Here is a 19,720-nt window from a genome sequence, read left to right on the forward strand (position 1 = left end):
AGCACACACTGTATGCTGTATACCCTCTTTTTGTACATCATTAACTCTCTCGTATTTCTCACTAAGGGCTCACACTTGTTACACTCAGCAGTCAATAACTTCTTTGTAATGAAATGATTGTACAATATGTTGGTCCAATGCCATTTATTCTTTAATATTTTGTATTCTAAAGGGGGGTTTGTGCCACTAGACAATACTCACCTCTAAATTGTGCACAATTTATATATAAAATAAACAAAAAATACTCAATCCCTATCTTAGTATTAGTATATATTTTTTATTTGTATATGTATTTAGATATTATCAAAGACTAATCAACTTGCAGGTGTTTTTTTATGTGGATTGCATCCCAAAAAATTGCTCTGTATTTGAAGAGTTCAGATGCAAAAGCCTCTAAGTGCCATTTGAAATTTTCTTCTAAAATGATCATTTTTATCAAGCTTGTATATTTAAGTTCAGTAATTTCACTTAAATGGCAATGAAGATTACCAATTAATTGTCATTTAAGTGAAATTACTGAACTTAAATATACAAGCTTGATAAAAAAAAGGTCGTTTTAGAAGAAAATTTCAAATGGCTTTTAGAGGTTTTTGCATCTGAACTCTTCATTTTCTTTTATTTCCATTCATGGTGATAATTCATGCAGTATATGGTCAATCAAGTGTGGCTATATTCTAAGACCATTTCCGCTTTTTGAATCATGTCCACATTTTGTTTTTTATTCAATACGTAACATTTTTTAGAGGGTTAAGGACAAGAGGAACTCTCCATAAAACCAATTTAAGGAAATCTATTCTAGGTGATAAAAACACAAACACCATGCAACATAACTTTATGATTCAGAGTCATTTTATTCAGATGTGCAGAACATACACATAAAATAATTCACTTTATTAAGCATTAACATTGTTTTTCCTCAAAAAAAAGTCTACATTCAAGAGAACAAATCACTAAATTCTGATATCACTGAAATAATAACTCAGCTATTAATGGGAAATATAAGCTTCTCATTTGACTGTTTCTGTGGTACAATTGCATGTAGCAACTACAGAACAAGCAAAGATGTTTCACAATTAGAGCGTTTATTTTTAGGCACTTCAATCAAAGGGCAAGATAGTATACTAGCAGTAACACATTAGAGATGAACTATAACCGCCTGCACTCTAAAATTAAAGCAACAGCATAAAACATCCTTGAGATGATCAAGAACACAAACATGGATCAAAAACATTCCCTTAGGTACAGAAAAAAAAATGTGCTTTACAATTCCGTTTTTGTCATATTCATTCTACACAGCGTAAAAGAAGACATTCAATATCCACATAAGAATAAAGACATATTAACCTTCACTTAAAGCAAGTGGGGAAATATAGCAGAATAAAAGACGTAAAGAATCCAACAACGTTTTTTAAATAGATACTGGTAGACAAAAGACAATGATTTTCAACAGATAGATAGGAGCTATACAGGGAAAAGGGAAATTTGTCAGGAAGCAAAAATACTGCTAAGGGATTTTAAGTCAAGAAATGACTGACAGCCCTACACACAACTGAAAAATGCCATGGACCAGAGAATAAATTATCTGTTTGTTGTGATCATTATGGCCGTTGAAACATGGCCGAATGATCATTATTTTGGCTCACTTAATAAAAAAAGGTAATGGAATGTTCACAAAATGAACAGAATGCTTAGAAAGCCCACATTAAGCCAAATTAAAATACAAAGACGATATATATTCACAGCGTGTACGACTCGGAATAATCATACAATTTTAAGAGACCTTCAACAGCTTAACGTGCATTGATTAAGATCATAAGAAAATTAGCAGGGACCTTTATGCATTTAAATGAAATTTCACTGCACCTTTGTGTTTGAAGAGAAACCGATTACATAAATTGCAAAAGCGAATGCAGAATTTGAGAATATCATCTAACTGTCCATTCCATCGAGGAACTCTCCTTCAATGATGTTCTCTAGGCGTTTCATGACCTGATCGCTGCTGGGGGGTGGGTAGTCCACAGCATAATGTGGGAGGTGTGCGGAGGAGCCATTAAAAGAGCAGCAGAGGGTGCTGAAGAACGGCACGAGATCCACGATGGAGCAGAGGGAACGCAGTGTGAGCAAAGGAAACACCAATCGGTCTGTGCTGGACTCACCTGCGGTTCCATTCAGCTCCTGAACACACAGCCAAAATACTTATAGACTGACAATTGGGTCTTTACTGGTTAGGTGGTGCTGAGTCACAGATATTTTAAGCATGTCTTACCCCATAGCGTCGGTTTATTCCATCTAGTATCCTAACAATATGGGGTTTACATTCTTTTTCGCCTTCCAGCAGAGTGTTTCCTGGCCCATCATAACGGTCAACATCTACTTCAGGAATGAAAGCCCACCGATACCTATAAATAAATATTGGCAAGTGATTAAGAGGTCATGTACAGTATATTTTAGGGTGTGGAGCATATCAGAAGTCATTTATGTTGGGAAATAATACAGAACCTAATGATCTAACACCAATGTTAGGGCAGCCATGACAGTCCACTTAGGACAAAAGACCTAATAAGAAGTTCACCATGTTATATTAATAGAAGGTGCCTGTACCTTAAATAAAAGGTCTTTGTGATGTTAGGTATGTAAAGAAAGAATAATTTAAGAAATTTTGTTTTTTTTTGCAGAATGTCTGAGCCATTTTATTTTCCATACTATGAAAATGGGTGATAATTTATATTGCCAAGCTCCACAAAAGGATAGAAGTGCAATACATTTTTCCAAGTAGTCTGAATTGTGTGCTATATTTCAAGTCTAGATTTAAATATAGCACACCAGGACAACTTTATGGTGATTTTGGATTTTACATTTTCATTGTATGGAGAACAACTGCTTTAAAAGACTTGAGGGCAAGTAAATGATAATGTAATTTTGTAATATTTGGATGAAATAACCCTTTTAGCCCCACGTACACTACAGTGCAGTGTTTTTCAAAGAGGTGTCTTATGTTTACCAAGGTTGCATTTATTTGATCAAAAACACAGAAAATGGTTAAATATTATCACCATTTTAAAAAGCCATTTTCAACGATTTTAAAATGTAATTTATTCCTGTAATAGAGTGCCGAAGTTACGCCGTCACTCTGTATGCCAAAACGCGGAAGTGAGTTAGCATTTTAGCACTCCCGGTTCCCTCGCTCTAAAGTCTATGGGATTTTTCAATGGGCTTTTGCTTTTGCCTGAACAAAGCCTCTAAATATTTTCACGTTTTGATCGATGACATAGAACACACTAATTACAACCTGCTTGTGGTTTTTTAAAAACTGTATATAGGCTTCAAAATGTATAAATTGTGGATTAACTTGTAAAGATTATCTTGATATACAAAACGTGTAAGGGTCACAACTCTTTGTTGAACACAGATCTTATTTTTGGCGATTTTCCAAAAGTCTATAGGGAAAACGCATAGCTTTTCGATCGAGGGAACCCATGCGCCGCTAGCTTCCGAGTTGTCCTACAAAGTGACGTCATCACTTCGGGACTCTATTGCAAAGCTTAAATTTTTGAGCAGCCATTACTTCAGTCTTCAGTGTCACATGATCCTTCAGAAATCATTCTAACATAGAAACATTTCGTATTAATTTCAACAGAACAGTGTTTGGCCATTTGACCATTGGAGAATGTCCACGCACTACTTCTGTTCTTTAGAAGTTTAAGTAAACTAAAACTTGACAATAATTCATAAAAAAAACATCTATAATAATACTCAATTAAACTGTTTCTCATCATTTATCACAGGTATGGCAGGAGTACATGCATACACACAGTTCACATGAGTCTCACATTTGAAACAGTGGCATCTGCTCTGGAGGGAAGGACACAGCGGTGTCCAGGAACTTGCAAGCTGACAAGTACATGTCCAGCTCTGCCTGAGGGAAGCACAGTAGGCCATTCTTGTCATGGCCACCTCGCAATTTACTCCTGAAACACAGAAAAAATTTCTCCATGAAAATTGAGGGGAAATATATATACAGACAGCAATTTTTCATAAAGGGAGACTCACTTTGAAACTTCTTTGTCATCCAGCAGTGTCTTCTCAAGGCGGTTAAAAATGCGTATCTGAAATATTCAATATAAATTTTCAAACTGTTACAAAAAACAAACAAACATTTCAAACAACCGATGAAGCATTTGAACACAACGAACAAATGCTCTAGTGAGGAGAGGACCACTGGCATATTTCTTACCAGCTCAGTGACCATGATTGGCCAGAGAGAGGTGAGATGTTGTGGTGAGATCCTCAACAGGAGAACACGGAACATGAGGAACATCTGAGCTGACACTGATGGAGTCTGTCCTACACGCAGGTTCTCTGTTAGACGCTCTAGAATATATTTGATGAAGAAAGTGTTAGCTTGAAAATGTTCCTATGCTATATAGGGTACTACACAAGTAACCTATACACTCACTTAAAGGATTATTACGAACATCATACTAATGATTTGTGTTGGACCCCCTTTCGCCTTCAGAGCTGCCTTAATTCTACATGCCATTTATTCAACAAGGTGATGAAAGCATTGTTTAGAAATGTTTGAAAGGATAGCATCTTGCAGTTGATGGAGATTTGTGGGATGCACATCCAGGGCACGAAGCTCCCATTCCACCACATCTCAAAGATGCTCTATTGGGTTGAGATCTGGTGACTGTGGGGGTCATTTTAGTACAGTAAACTCATTGTCATGTTCAAGAAACCAATTTAAAATGATTTGAGCTTTGTGACATGGTGCATTATCCTGCTGGAAGTAGCCATCAGTGGATGGGTACATGGTGGCCATACAGGGATGGATATGGTCAGAAATAATGCTAAGGTAGGCCGTGGCATTTAAATGATGCCCAATTGGCACTAAGGGGCCTAAAGTGTGCCAAGAAAACATCCACCACACCATTACACCACCACCACCAGCCTGCACAGTGGTAACAAGTCATGATGGATCCATGTTCTCATTCTGTTTACGCCAAATTCTGACTCTACCATCTGAATGTCTCAACAGAATTCGAGACTCATCAGACCAGGCAACATTTTTCCAGTCTTCAACTGTCCAATTTTGGTGAGCTCTTGTAAATTGTTGCCTCTTTTTCCTATTTGTAGTGGAGATGAGTGGTACCCAGTGGGGTCTTCTGCTGTTGTAAGGGGTGGTGATGGCGCAGTGGATAAGACACACAGGATTGCCGCATACTGGATGTTTTTCTCTTTTCACACCATTCCGTGTAAACCCTAGAAATGGTTGTGCGTGAAAATCCCAGTAACTTGCAGATTGTGAAATACTCAGACTTGGCCCGTCTGGCACCAACAGCCATGCCACGCTCAAAATTACTTAAATCACCTTTCTTTCCCATTCTGACATTCAGTTTGGAGTTCAGGAGATTGTCTTGACCAGGACCACACCCCTAAATGCATTGAAGCAACTGCCATGTGATTGATTAGATAATTGCATTAATGAGAAATTAAACAGGTGTTCCTAATAATCCTTTAAGTGAGTGTATTTGTTTTCCACACAGACTCAGTGATACCTTGTATGAGAGGCAAATAGAAGTGGTACTGGTCATTCTCTCCGCTAAACATGGCAAAAGCCTGTCGTTTCAGTAGCATGGGCTTCTGCTCAGCGCTGTTGAAGAGCTTTAAAGAACTGCTCTGCATGCCTGTATATGGTAAAACATGAACCCACACAATAAAAATCAACACACTGATCTTACAACAAATGACTGTCTAAAGCAAAAATATGCACATATACTCACTCATCAAGTCTTTGAACATTGTTTTCTCATGAGTCAGAAGATGGTCAACGATGGATCTCCAACTAAAGCACAATATGGGAGTTTAGTGGCTTCAAAAACAAACTAATAGGCTCAGCAATCTATGTACTTTACATAGGCCACGCAAACTATTTAACTATTTTGATTTTATGCGCATGACTTGAAAAACAAAACAAAACACAACGTTAAACAAGAATAAAATTTACAGTATTGTGTGAGTATGCATCTTACTGGCAGGAACACGAGGACTCCATTGTGAAAAACATTGGGTCCATGAAGAGTTCCAGCACCTCTTTCTTCCACGCTCGTTTAGTGTAAGCATATCCACTCAGATTGCTCAACAACTGAGCACCCGCACAGAAACTAGGCATGTTATAGGCACTGAGAGACAGAGAAATGAATTGAGATACAGCTATCTATAAATCAAAAGTTTTAAATAGGGGTGTGATGATACACTTAGCTCATGAGTAGGGTTAAGTATATCTACATTTTAACCGTTTACATTCGGTGCCGGTACCCACCCAGACAGCAAACTGACATTGAATCAACGTGGAAACGACGTCTCTCATGACATTGAAACAACGTTGATTTGCTCATCGAATTAACGTTGAACCAACGTCAGACGCGGCATTCTTCAAAGCTAAATGAAATCGAAAATTGGTTTGCTTTCATAACGTTGAAACAACGCGTTGATTTCAAGTTGATTTTCCGTTAGTTTTGAAAGAATGACGCGTCTGACGTTGGTTCAACGTTAATTCGATGAGCAAAACAATGTCAGATCAACGTTGTTTCGATGTCATATTTCCACGTTGATTCAATGTCAGTTTGCTATCTGGGCAACGGACCTTTTTTCGGTACTTTAAGCATGTTTACATCAATAACTGTAAAGAAACTGTAAGTAATTTACAGAATTGTTATTTACATTATGCCAGATCTGCCTTGGTCTGCCATGTCTGCCATTGTCTGTGATGATTGAATATTCATAAAAAGTGCATTCTCAGATACCAAAATTTAATTTAATGTGAATCGGTACTTGGTATTACAGACATAATTTGGTCGGTGGGTGTCAATAAAAGTACCGAGTTCGGTACCCAACCCTACAGACAAAAAGATACAAGACGATATTTTAACAATATTTTTAATAGTTTTGAATGATGAAATATGATGTTCCAATATGATGTTGAATGACTGGAAAAATAGTCTTTTATTAAACTGAAATTCACAAAATGCAAAACAATGAAATGTTGTAATTAATCATCTTGTAATGAATGTCATTTAAGTTCTATTATCGGAGTATGAATTATTATATGGACTAAAAGACAGAACATTATAATGCAAGCACTGTAAAATGTTTTGCCGCAAAACTCAACTCCATTATGCGGACATCTCAAGACAGCTTTTCACATCAACAAGAAATATTGGCACGTTTTAATATCGCAAGATCTAGTCACACCCCTAGTTTTAAATGAAAATTATCTGACACCAATGCCATATGACAATAAATAGACAAAAGCTTCTGAATAAAATACTAAGCAGTATTAACAACTACTGTATAATTTCATTTTCAATTGAAGCGCTTCTTTAGCAAACTCACCTGTGATTTTTTAGATAGGGAAAAACATAATACATAAGACGGGAAATGAGAGGCACAGCTTTCTCCTTCTCATCACTGCGATAGACCATGTCCAAAAGAGGAGCGAGAACCTACAAACACAATGAGCACAAATGAGAACACTGGTAATCTGTTGTCTAATTTCCTCACCCAATTTCACCACATGTCTCTTACCTCAGCCAGCAGAACCAGAGCTTGTACACTGAATACAGATGGCACTGAAGACGACACCATAGTGCTACCCTGGCCAACACACTCTGAGAGAGAGAGAGAGACATGAAAATAATCCATTTTAAAACTGCCCCCGTTTCAAAGTAGGTAATACAGCAAGGCATTATTAATTTCATATGATGGCAATACAGCCAATTTTCTGCATGTTTACCCTCAAACTCATTGCCATCATGGTCATCTTCATCTCCCTGAGGACAGACCTGAGGCTGTGCTTTCACTTCCAGGTTACGGCTCAGCCAGCTAGTCTGCTCAAGAGATGAGCCTGCCACAGCTCCCACTGCTTCTAGTATGCGCTGGCTCACTTCCTGTTGAGGGTACAATTACTATGTAAACATATTTTGACATTTCTACTATATCAACATAATTCTGTATCAACAAAATCTCTCGCTGTATCCGTCCTACCTGCAGTTCTTTAGTATCTCTCTTGTTGTCGATATTGGGAAGTCTATTTACACAGTCATTAAGGATGCTGTAACAGTAAAATAAACAGAAATCAATGTTTCAAAAGACACTTTACCTTCCAATAGTATATAACAAGAACAATAATTGTTTCATTTAACTAATAAGAGCTCTTCTTTATCTTTAAGGGTTTTCTGACTGCCTTTTTAAAAATGTTGCAAGGCGATGCAGGTGTCATGACTCATGAGTGGTTTCCAGGACATTGTAATGTTGCTAAGGTGTTCTGATTTTGTTATTAGTATGTTGCAATATGTTTGCTAGGTGGTTTCGTACTGGTAAATTTGTGCACCAAAGGTTAATATTTAGGGTTAGGGTTTGTTCAAATCTCTATGAGCAAACGTAATAGTGAACGTAAACGTTAGTTTATTCACCCGAGGAGCAAGAAGTGTCCAGGAGGGGCGAGGTTAAGCTGGGCAGATTCTCTGAGCAGACAGAGAAGAGGATTGATGTTCTCCTGAAGAGCTTGAGCCGTGAGACTGCCAAAAAAAAAAAAGAAAAACCCAAGGACATTACCATCTACACATCTGCCTAAGGTGAATCTTCCAATGTACAGTAAACAACATCTTTGCTTAAACTGGACTGCAACAGCTCACTGGACTATAGTCATTTACAGTAAAATACATTATATGATAGGAATTAAGATAAGGTACAATTACTGAAGAATGTACAAAGAATGATGTCAATGGAAACTTTTACCTTTGAATGTAGACGTAGCTGAATTGTAGCATTGGAATGTCAACTAAAGTAGTCTTCTGATAGTGAGAAAGAGATTGAGCATTAAAAATTATGTAATTCGATAGTTAAATATGTGCGTGCATGTGTGTGTGGAGACAAAATATTGGGGAAGTCCTTGTATAAATGATACAAAATTAATAAAATGTTTTTTTTTTAATTGTAAAAATGGAGAAAGTTTTAGGTTAGGTTATAGTATTTATAACTAGCTGTATATAAAAACAATACAAGTCTATGAAATGTCCCCATTTAGATAGATTAGTGAACGTGTGTGTGTGTGTGTGTGGGATACCTGGTCTCCTTTGATCTGATGAGGTTTCTTCACCACCTCTCTGATGAGCTGCAGTATGGTGTCCGTACGGAGTGTGTTTAGTGCCTTCACAAGGTCCACCAAGGTCATTTGAGAATCGCTAGCATCTGGTAAGATCTATGCATGAATATAAAAACAAAATGTAAAAACATCATCATTCCAGTAGTCTATTGTATGACATTGTGTCATTTTTGTACGGTGGCCGAGAAAGCTCAACGCGCTGCAAAACGCATTCAAATAAAATAAAACACATGCAAACAATAATAAAATGCATGCAAATAATAATAAAATAATAATAATAATAATAAAAACGCATACATATAGAAAAAACACCCGCAGATTAAGTTCGTCACTCATTTGGTTCCCCTGGAAACATTTCCGTTGTGGTCTGTGTTATTTGCAGCATGTTTCTGTATGTGAACTTTTGCAGCGTGCTTCTGTATTTGGACTTCTGTATATTTCACGTGTTGTGAAACTGATGATGATGGTTTTTTTGAATTCGCAGGTGTTTTTTTTTTCTATTTTGCACCCTTTTTTTCTATGCATGTGTTTTTTTTTTCTATTACAATGCTTTTTTTTTTCTATTTGCATGCGTTTGCTTCAGTTGCAGCACGTTAAGCTCTCTCGGCCACCGTATTTTTGCATTCTGATAGCGATTGCTAACCTTATTTCTGGAACGTCTTTTGCGGCTCTTCCTGCTGCTCCATACAGCAGCCACAGAGGCCATGACCTGCACCCCAAACTGCTGAGTCAATGGCATTAAGAACTCAAGGACCTTTTGCCTCAAGATCTACAGAAAACAAAAACACAAATACGCACCATTAAGCAGTCAACAAGACGGCATGGTGTTTAAGTAAAGCAAATAATATACAATTTTGTAAAATATAATTATTTTACAAAAATTATGTAAAATATAAAACATTTTTGTTTATTCAAGTATGGGATATACCTTTGTGCCTTTAAAGTACACTGAGGTGGGTGAGGCTTTGCTGCTACGGGAGGAGTCACAGCCTTTGACCACACCCCAGAGTAAGGCCATGCTGCTAATCATGTGTGGAAACTCCTCCAGAATGGCATTGCTAGCATTTCGCAGATCTGGAACATCACAACCAGCAGCTGTCTACAGGCACACACACACACACACACACACACAAAAAATGAACATAAGTCACATTAGTGTGACATTTGAAGCATTCTTACATGCTCAGTGGTGATCCTGACATTTTTAATGTCCATGGCAAGATTAGACTAGATTGTAACTACAACTGTATGTGGATGTATATCAGGAAAACTGGTGTATTTGGTTGAATTGTATGGTGCAAACAGTTTTTGCAAAATAACCCACAATGCTATACTCCTACTAGCAACCAACAGTACAGAAACTTTGCAACTTCAGATGGTTGGGAGGATTTTGCCTCACTACGCAAATGTCTATGTCACCTATGCCAGGATCTGCCACTATTTTCTTTAACAGGTGCTTGTATATCTTACTTTCTTGTGGTCTAGAAGACAGTAGTGTGTGATAGTGGTCAGACCTTCCAGTAGGGTCAAAGGATAGTCAGGCGCGATGTTCTCCCTCTTTAAGGTACCACTAAAGAAAGCCACAAAATATAAGCCAAATTCAAACTATGGTTGCAACAAAACAACAACATGTAAGTATTGACACCTTATTAGACACTTCATATGCACCCACTCTCACACAAACGCAAACAACCACACACATTATTTACTTATGTGAAGCCTTGATTCCATCGTGCTCGTGCTGTTTAACCAGTTCATCCAGGTTCCTGCAGATCTGGGCAATTATGGGTGATACAATGATGGCCAGTGATCGTCCTAAATAAGGCAGAACTTCACAAAGCAGAGTCACCCAGGCTGGGTGCATGGCGCAGCCATATTGTGGGTGCAAAGCTCGGGCTGCTGCTGACACAAACATGCCTTGAGCGGTGATAGGCTGACTGACTATGTAACGCACTGCTTTGATGGACTGCTGAAACATCACAGCTGTCTGCCACTCTCGAGCTAAGGCTGAGGAGGGTTGTTCTGCACGTCGCTGTGGGTTGGAATGGCTTTGATCTTGATCTTGTGACTTGGTGTGTGGTGGACACACGTGGTGCTCCAATACAATAAGAACCTTCAGAAGCTTCAGAAGGGCAATCTGGAGTGGGTGCTCAGCCCAGGTCCCGTCCCGGCCAAAGTTGATCAGGCTCTCTTCTGAGATCTCCCCTCCGTCTTCTACTTGGTCTTCTTCAGGCAATGCGTGCTGGTCGGGCCGATCAGCTCTCTGGCAGACATACATGGAGGCGGAAAGTGTTAGAAGGACGTACTGCTGCACTTTGTAGCCCCAGAGAAGGTTGCGGACAGCCTCCAGACTAGCAGTTCCCTTTGCCTCTCCAATCTGAGCTTGCTGGGCCACCCTCACCAACTGGATCATCAACTCAGTCAGTACTTCCACGCTTTTCACCTGCACCTCCCGATTGGCCTGGAGTTGGCAATTGGGAACGCTAGCATAGGAGGGATAGTGAGAGCGGAGATAGCGCATACAAAGGCAGGTGAGTAGCTCTAGAAGGAGGGTTGGTGGAGAAGAAGGGGAAGGTGGTGAATGGAGAGGAGAAGACGCTGGCTGGGATGGGTCAGGAATAGCTCCACTTGGTGGAGTTGAGATCTGCAATTGCCCATAGAAGCTGCCACCATCTTGAGCCTGTCGGTGCCTCTGCAGAAGGTTCTGGATGAGGTTGAGATGGGCAATGGAGCTGCAGTCCAGAGAAGTACTGGATAAAGCCTCCACAAATGGCCCTGCACTTGTACGGAGGATAGTCTCTAAAATAGTGAAGGCGTAGAGAATTCTCTTGCTCTCGTACTGCTGCTTATAGAGCAGAACATGGCGGAACAGTGAATCCACCGCTTCACGTTTCTCTCGCCGTCGCTTCAGCATCCGGGATTTGGCCATGGCCTCCAACTGCCCATCGTCTTCATCACTTGAGAGCGAATCTGAAACCTGTGTTCGTTCTGAATCCACCCTCTGTAGGCCGATGACCACACCCTCCTCCTCTATGCTACCATCGTCATGGCGCTGTAAGTAAGGGGCGGAGCTTGAGGTGGAGTTTTCGGTGGAGTTCTGAGCACCACTTGTGTCTGCAGATTCGGTGTGTTCACTTTCCTCTTCTTCCTCTACTTCTTCGTCCTCTCCCTCAGTCTCTTCACTCTCACTCCGGGACATTTTTGGGGAGTCTGTGGGTGTTAGATCTGGATCTCGTTCCAACTCCGCCCACAGTGCTTCACGGTCCACTATGGTGATGCGACTAATAAAGCTTTCTTCTGTTTGGCAACCAGGCGTCATGTTGTCTTCAGCACTTTTTGTGATGGATTTGTCTCTCCAGCTCAGTGACTTTACATTACCTAAATCACATATACAGTAGAATCAGACACCAAGAATATATACATCTCTTAAATTCATAATTTCCATTGCCCTAAAATAATGTATTCCATTACAAATAAACATTTCAATTGACAAGGTGCTCCATACTTGAACAGCCATTAGTCCAGTCTTCAGTGTCACATGATCATAATAATATGCTGATTTGCTGCTCAAAAGACTTGTAACTAATTTAATTGCTGATTAAAAGTATTAATTTCTTAAAAAAAAAAAAATCTTACTGCCCCCAAACTTGGAATGGCAGTGTACATATCAAGAACCAGAATAAATAGTGTCTTCAACACTATTTGTGCAAATTACTATATTGATTATTTAAGTTTTAGATGTAAAGATATAATCCAGTTTACTGTGTATTATAACTGCCAACACAATTTAAGTTGAATTTTTATATGGCTAATTATTTGATTTGAAAATGTATTACTTCATTTTGTATCATTTCAGTTTTTATACAACAATGCAAGACCCGAAACTTTAACTCTCAAACTCAAGCTCAGGTACCTCTGTGTGTATTTGATCTGGATTGTGTGTTTCAGTGTGTCTTGATTCCATACCAAAAGAGAGGTTCTGTTTGACGCTTTGTATGGGTGATCTCTGCGTTTTCGGGTCCAACAGTAAGAGTAGCACTGGCTCCAAGATGCGGACCACATCGCTGAGGGAAAGAGCCCGCACCAACCAGTTCTGTGCTGCGGCCCTTACACTACCATCATGATTGTTCAATCTATCTAATACCACAAACAAAGACCTGAGAAAACAGAAAGATATAGAGATCATTGAGTGGTAATGGCAAGAAATTGTGGGAGAATGTTACAAAGGAAGAATATTATTTATATAAATAATTATATAAGGAATATGGTGTATAAACCTGTCAAAGGAGCGGTTAAGAGAAGTGCTGCGATTTGTCTGGATCTCTCGTGTCAGGTGCCACAAAACTGAGAACCTGTGAAGTGCCTCCAGACACACAACCTAAAATGAACACACAGACACACAATTTAAAAAAATGTTTCGGCTTAGTGTGTGTAAAATGTATTAAATGAGGTTTCCCCAGTACCTTGTCCCCACTGAGTAGACCTAAGCAGATGATGCCCTCGCAGATGGATGCAGACGGAGCCAAGCAGTGAAGCCGATAGAAGAGCTCCACGCAAGATACGTGATGCTCTCTACGCTCTGTGTCTAACTGAGCCCATAACACCTGAGATACACGCTACAAGAGAATTGAAGACAATAACCAAAGTCACTTTAACCTGTTAACTGTCACCCCCCCTTTTTTGAATAGACATGAAAATGCACATTTCGAACTTAAATGGTTGTAATTCAAGAATGCTTTGGAATATAGACATATGATTGGTCTTGTTTTAAAGAAGACATTTGGCAGATGTTTGTAGAAGTGAAATAAATTAAGAAAGTGAAACAGAAAAAAAGTTATTGAGGTTTGAGTTTATGGAAATGTACAATGCAAAAATATTAATTATTCATATTTTACATAAAATATATATTTTCAAAACCTAGGCTACTCTAAAATGGCAGAAAAATCAAAGCCAAAAATCTGAACAAGTTGTGTTTCAAATTTTAGGTTGATATCTCAAAAAATGAGCTTTCAGTAAGATTTTGTTTGAGCGCAGTACCAAACTTTTTCACTAGGGCACAATCAGACTCCATTACTGCCCATATAAGGGCGTCTGCATTTCCATTCATGTTTCGAGTGATATGAACCATTATTTTCACAATTTTCATACAATTTCTGAAGTAGAGATCCTATTCAGAAGTAGTATGGGAAGTTTGGCAGATTTTGATATGAATTGAACCTCTAAGAAACACATACAAAGAACACGCATGTAAGTCATAGCTAGCTGCCACGTCACAAATGGTGAATTTATTATTTTTTTCTTGATATTTCAAACTTTTCAGACCTTTTTTTTCCAAAATAATTGAATGGATTCTATCTTTTGAACTTTTGGCATGAAAACAAACTGAGGTATCTACCATTTTTTCATGATTTTTCATGTTTACTGCTATTTTAAAATAAAGGTCTGAACACGCCTTATGAGTATGAAAATATTCTTGTTTTATATTTATAAATTATGGCTCCTCTGTAATATATTTTGAAAATCAGTCACCAAATATGGAAACTAGAGATTGTAAGCTTTCAAATGATATATAGTTTGTCAATATTATTTAAGGTATTTACTAAGATATTATTGTTTTAAAAATATAGTGGCAAACGTCCCACCTGTGGGACGGTGACAGTTAAGTGGTTAAGGAAGTCGGATCACCCAGCGGCCATCTTGGTAAAACCAACAGGCAGCTATATTTTATGTAGACAATAGGCAGTACAATTCCTATCTACTTGAATGGAGAATGACTAAAATCTCATAATATGTAATTAAAACAGTCACGGTAAAGGTTTAATAACGTGTCAAATCAGTAGAGTTTGGGTATCATAAATGTTGCCTCTTCTAACATGAATGCACATATAATTGAGGATTAAAAAAATAGATAATGCAACTATCAAAAGGGAAATTGTCCCTTTAAACTGAATTGCAGGACTTCCATACATAAAAAATAATAAAAATAGTGGACCATCCCCTAGAAATTCCCTTTTCCTATTTTATACATTTCTCATTCGTGACAAGCTAATAAGAAATGCAACCTGTTAATCATAATGTGCCTTACCAGGTAAAAGTCTGTGGAATCCTCCAGAGTTTTGAGAACAGCTGGGTAGATGGGTGGCAGGGTGACCATTTGCAGCTGTCCACTCAGTGGGTTAGCATCAGAGTTCTTATAACGCTGGTTTTTATCCTTAATGACGAGGGCTAAAGACTGAGAGTGATTGATCAGCTCCAACAAAGAGGAGATAGCAACATGTTGCACCTAAAACACATAAATTATATAAAAAAAATGTGTATTATTAAATGATTCAGCAGCTTTCAGAATGCAACAATTAAAGATGTAGTAGAAATGTTTCCATGTTAAAATGTCCTATCCCAATTCATTGTGCAGAGGCAACCCATTCGTCGGCTGATTCTCCTGAAGAGTGAAGTGTAAACAGTGCATCGCTATCGAAATATTGCTTGAGTAGTGTTTGACAGGTCAAATTTTGACTCAACCAATAGTGTGAGTTTGGGGGCGTGGCTACCTGTTACTCAAAACATTGGAAGATGAAGTGCGTGGACATGTAGCTTATTTTAAAATGTTTAAAGAAATGAAGGGTGGAAATAACAGACAACAAGGTCACAATACAAAGAGCATGCATTAACAACTAACTGACATTACAATCTCAGTGTCTTTGTCATCTGTTCCATTCATGTCTTTTCAAACCTGTATACATTTCTTTTGCTCTGCACAACACAAAAGAAGCTATTTTGAAGAACTTTGAGAACCAAACAACTTTCGAGTCCATTCTATTTGAAATTACATGAGGGTGAGTAAATTATGACAATTTTCATTTTTGGGTGAACCATCCCTTTCAATCTGTGTACCTGGTAGTCTTTCGTCAGGCAACACAGAGTCATCAAGGACCTCAGCCACTCAGGAAGGCTTCCCTCTAAATCTAAGTAGAGAAAAAATCAGTTTATAAAAGAACACATCTCATCAGCATAGTTTAATGTAGTATTGAAATACAATTATTTTATTCACCTGTCTTGTTGAACATAGATGTGTGAAGGTCTTGGTTCTCTTCCTCAGTAAAATACACAGGAAAAGTTGTGCATTCCAGGAGAAGCTGGCAGACTACAGTGAAGGCCTGGCGGCACAACTCTGATATCTCCCCTTTGCCCTTTGACTGGAAACTTCCCATCCACTCCAACTCTACTGGTCTGTGGTCTTTACCCCCATCCCTAGAAGACCCATGAAGGGCATGGATCCTCAGTTTACTAGGGTTGAAGAACTCAGCAAGTCTGTCTTTAATAAGACCCAAGTCTCGGCTGCCTTTCCGTTTTAATGGAGACCGTTTACTGCCTCTAGGAGAATCATTAGGATCTAGCTGATTGGCTTCGTCCTGTTTCTTCTTCTTCTCTGGATCCACGACATCTAACAAATGCCTGAGAGATACAGGAAAAGAATGCGAGTGAGAAAGAGACTACAGAGTATGCCTACTGTTAGTTGAATTCAACAAACTTCCAAGAGGGCCTCAAGATGACCTCAAATTATTTAAAATAAGCTAAAACAACAAAACTTTTTCTTTGAACCAGGATTCCTATGGACTTGAAAAACCTGGTTATATGAGCTATATCAGAAAAGTGATGCTTTTTAGACCTGAAATAGACATGTAATTGATAAAATCAATTGGTATTTTAGCAGCTGCTTTTATCCAAAGTGACTTACAGAAGTGTATCAAAAGCACCGTCAAGGCTCCAACAATATGTGTAATATACAAAGTCAGGTTTATTAGACAGCTAGATTAGGAAGCAAGCTAATTATATTAAACTGGATATGTTAAAATCCAACTTTTGGAGCATTCACATGGCAAATGAAAAGTCAAGACAAGTGCATTGCGTTCAGGAATATATTTTTCCTTTTTGTATGCACATTTGGTCAAATATAGCAGGTAATTTCGATATTCTATGCATACTGAAAATATGCTTATTGGGCACACAGTTTGCACCGAATTTGTAAATTACCTTGTGATAACAGATGCCAGTATATCCTGTACACATTTGGACATGTTTTCTATAGTTCCTCCTCTTTTCCAAACATCCTCTGCTTCAGAGTTCACCTCAGAAGCAGCTTCTGATCCATTACAGCCTGGTAGAAGGTGCTGTTCAGATGGAGACGCGCTCAGGCCTAATCCACTGTCTTCAGAGCGCAAAGGAGGGTACGGAGCTTCACCTGGCTCTGCCTCCTGGGTCTCCTGTCCATTCAGACAGACCTCACTGGTGCTGCTGTCATGGTTACTATACACCTGGTCACCTTCTTTGACTTTGTTGTTGCCAGTCATCACAATCTATATTGTAAAAAAACAAAACAAACAGAGCCCATTTAATACACATCCATTTCCAACCATTTTGATTATTAAAACTCTCGTTATATACTAAATGCAGTGGCCCAAACATTTACACTACTGCTGAAATGCTTAGGGTCAGTAAGATTTCAGATCATATACCTTATGTAATTATATAAAGAAATATTATATTATATTTCCTCCTTTTTAATATTCTCCCACAATTTCGTGCCATAACCACTCAATGATCCCTATATCTTTCTTTATTTTTTTTCTGTTTTTTTAAAGAAGGAAAGAAAGAAAGAAATTGAACAAAAGTGACTATAAAGACTTTTACATTGTTAAATAAATAAGGTTATTTTATACCTCATTTTCATCAAAGAGTCCTGAAAAAATGTATCACAGTTTCCCAAAAAATATTGACATTTTTTAATTTTGCAATAATAATGTTTCTTGAGCACCGAATCAGCATATTAGAATGACTTCTGAGGGATCAGTGACACTGAAGACTAGAGTAATGAATGCTGAATTTGTTTTCAAATATGTTCAAATAGAAAACAATTTCTATTTGAAAAATATACTAAAAATATTTTACGGTAATAAATGCAGCCTTGGTGAGCATAAGAGACTTCTTTCAAAAACACCAGACTTTACGGTAGTTACAGTAAAACTGACTCATCATACCTGTGTTTGCTCCACATCTTGTGTCTGCGATTCGGCCTCCATGTCCATATAAGCCACCGGCATCTGGATCTTACTGAGCACTTTAAAACATGCTCTCATGGCCTGTGTGAGCTCCTGTAGGCTGAGGGATGTCATGTGACTATGCAGCGACTGCAGCATGCTGCCTAGCATCTGTGGCAGGTATTGCGTTTGAATCTCTGCATAGAGTTCCTAAAAAATAAACCCAGACCAAATCAGACCAAATGACCAAACGTTTCAGAAAAAAATGTCCAAAGATGAATTACCACATCATACCAAAGGAATAACATCCAACAGGAAGATAATGAGTGTTGAAAGTTCAGTCACTGAAGGAGGGCTGCTCCAGTCTTTAAATGGACTCTTACTGTCTGGATCACTCAGTGAGCTGAGAAACAACCATAACACATAATTCTAGGTTGACATAATTCTATTTATGTTCACGTAATGCAGTTTATCATGAGTTTGTGCGTGTTTACCTGAGAGAGATTTGGAAATGCCTTGTCATGTAGTGCCAGAGATAATTGCTGCTCATTGCACTCACAAGCATATTGACGGTCTTTATAATCTCTGAGGCGGTTTTATTCTCCTTGATTTTACTGCACACAAGTAGATAATCAACAATTAGAATTATTTACTCATCTAGTACATTTATTCTACCATTCAAAAGTTTGGGGTCGGTGAGTTATTTGAATGCTTTCGAAAGAAGTATCTTTTGCTCACCAAGACTGCATTTATAAAACATATTGTGAAAATATTGTGAAATATTATTACAATTTAAAATAAGTATTAAGTACATTATTCCTGTTATGGCAAAGATGAATTTTCACCAGCCTTTACTCTAGTCTTTAGAGTCATATGATCCTTCAGAAATCATTCTAATGTGATGATATGGTGCTCAAAAACCTCTCATTACTATCAATGTTGAAAACGGTTGTACTACATATTATTATTTTTGTGGAAAACGTGATTCTTTGATGAATAGTAAATAATAAATCTAAAATAAAAATCTCTCTTGTCACTTGATATCAACTTAATGCATCCTTGCTAAATATAAGAATTCACTTCAGAAAAATACTGACCCCAAACCTTTTAACGGTAGTGTATACCCACTCATAGTGAATTCAAATGTAATATAATATAAAATATAACAATATATATTTTAAAATATATCAAAACTTCTGAATGGTCAATTAAAGGATTTTGCAGTAAAAAAAAAAAAAAAAATCTACAATGGACCTTTATACTGGATATTCAACTGTTGACACTGCCAACCAGTTTTGAATATTGTGATAGTATTGTGTTTCTCATATCCATTACATAAATAAATTAAACTGAAATCGATTTCATGCCCATTTATTTGGTAAAAATGCATGTAATCAGTGGGATAATGTACAGTAAGTCACTATTGCAAAAAATACCCCTTTAGGATGATGCAAAATTGACCATCATGCTGGGTTTATATGGTATAATGACCGACTGACTGTACATTATCCCTCACTCG

The 19,720-nt window shown here is 38.0% G+C and overlaps 1 protein-coding gene across 1 annotated transcript in view; it reads right to left on the minus strand.

The window, feature by feature from the left end:
• Positions 1-827: 827 nt before the first annotated feature.
• The window catches only part of dop1b (DOP1 leucine zipper like protein B), a 28,423-nt gene continuing 9,530 nt past the window's right edge, over positions 828-19,720 (minus strand). The window contains exons 11-39 of the mRNA XM_039653089.2: positions 18,696-18,815; positions 18,496-18,604; positions 18,202-18,411; positions 17,198-17,520; positions 16,215-16,618; positions 16,058-16,128; positions 15,252-15,449; positions 13,630-13,782; positions 13,444-13,544; positions 13,133-13,323; positions 10,876-12,544; positions 10,637-10,736; positions 10,095-10,265; positions 9,810-9,935; positions 9,128-9,262; positions 8,800-8,855; positions 8,475-8,579; positions 8,047-8,113; positions 7,796-7,949; positions 7,588-7,670; positions 7,396-7,505; positions 6,033-6,182; positions 5,784-5,845; positions 5,559-5,687; positions 4,235-4,371; positions 4,051-4,106; positions 3,831-3,968; positions 2,267-2,399; positions 828-2,175 (exon numbers count right to left, since the gene is read on the minus strand). Coding sequence (XP_039509023.2) covers positions 1,930-2,175; positions 2,267-2,399; positions 3,831-3,968; positions 4,051-4,106; positions 4,235-4,371; positions 5,559-5,687; positions 5,784-5,845; positions 6,033-6,182; positions 7,396-7,505; positions 7,588-7,670; positions 7,796-7,949; positions 8,047-8,113; positions 8,475-8,579; positions 8,800-8,855; positions 9,128-9,262; positions 9,810-9,935; positions 10,095-10,265; positions 10,637-10,736; positions 10,876-12,544; positions 13,133-13,323; positions 13,444-13,544; positions 13,630-13,782; positions 15,252-15,449; positions 16,058-16,128; positions 16,215-16,618; positions 17,198-17,520; positions 18,202-18,411; positions 18,496-18,604; positions 18,696-18,815 — 5,707 coding nt within the window. The 3' untranslated portion in view covers positions 828-1,929. The remainder of the gene's footprint in view (positions 2,176-2,266; positions 2,400-3,830; positions 3,969-4,050; positions 4,107-4,234; positions 4,372-5,558; positions 5,688-5,783; positions 5,846-6,032; positions 6,183-7,395; positions 7,506-7,587; positions 7,671-7,795; positions 7,950-8,046; positions 8,114-8,474; positions 8,580-8,799; positions 8,856-9,127; positions 9,263-9,809; positions 9,936-10,094; positions 10,266-10,636; positions 10,737-10,875; positions 12,545-13,132; positions 13,324-13,443; positions 13,545-13,629; positions 13,783-15,251; positions 15,450-16,057; positions 16,129-16,214; positions 16,619-17,197; positions 17,521-18,201; positions 18,412-18,495; positions 18,605-18,695; positions 18,816-19,720) is intronic.

This window comes from Pimephales promelas, chromosome 7 (assembly GCF_988280905.1).
Source record: "Pimephales promelas chromosome 7, fPimPro1.hap1.1, whole genome shotgun sequence".
NCBI classification, from domain to species: Eukaryota; Metazoa; Chordata; class Actinopteri; order Cypriniformes; family Leuciscidae; genus Pimephales; species Pimephales promelas.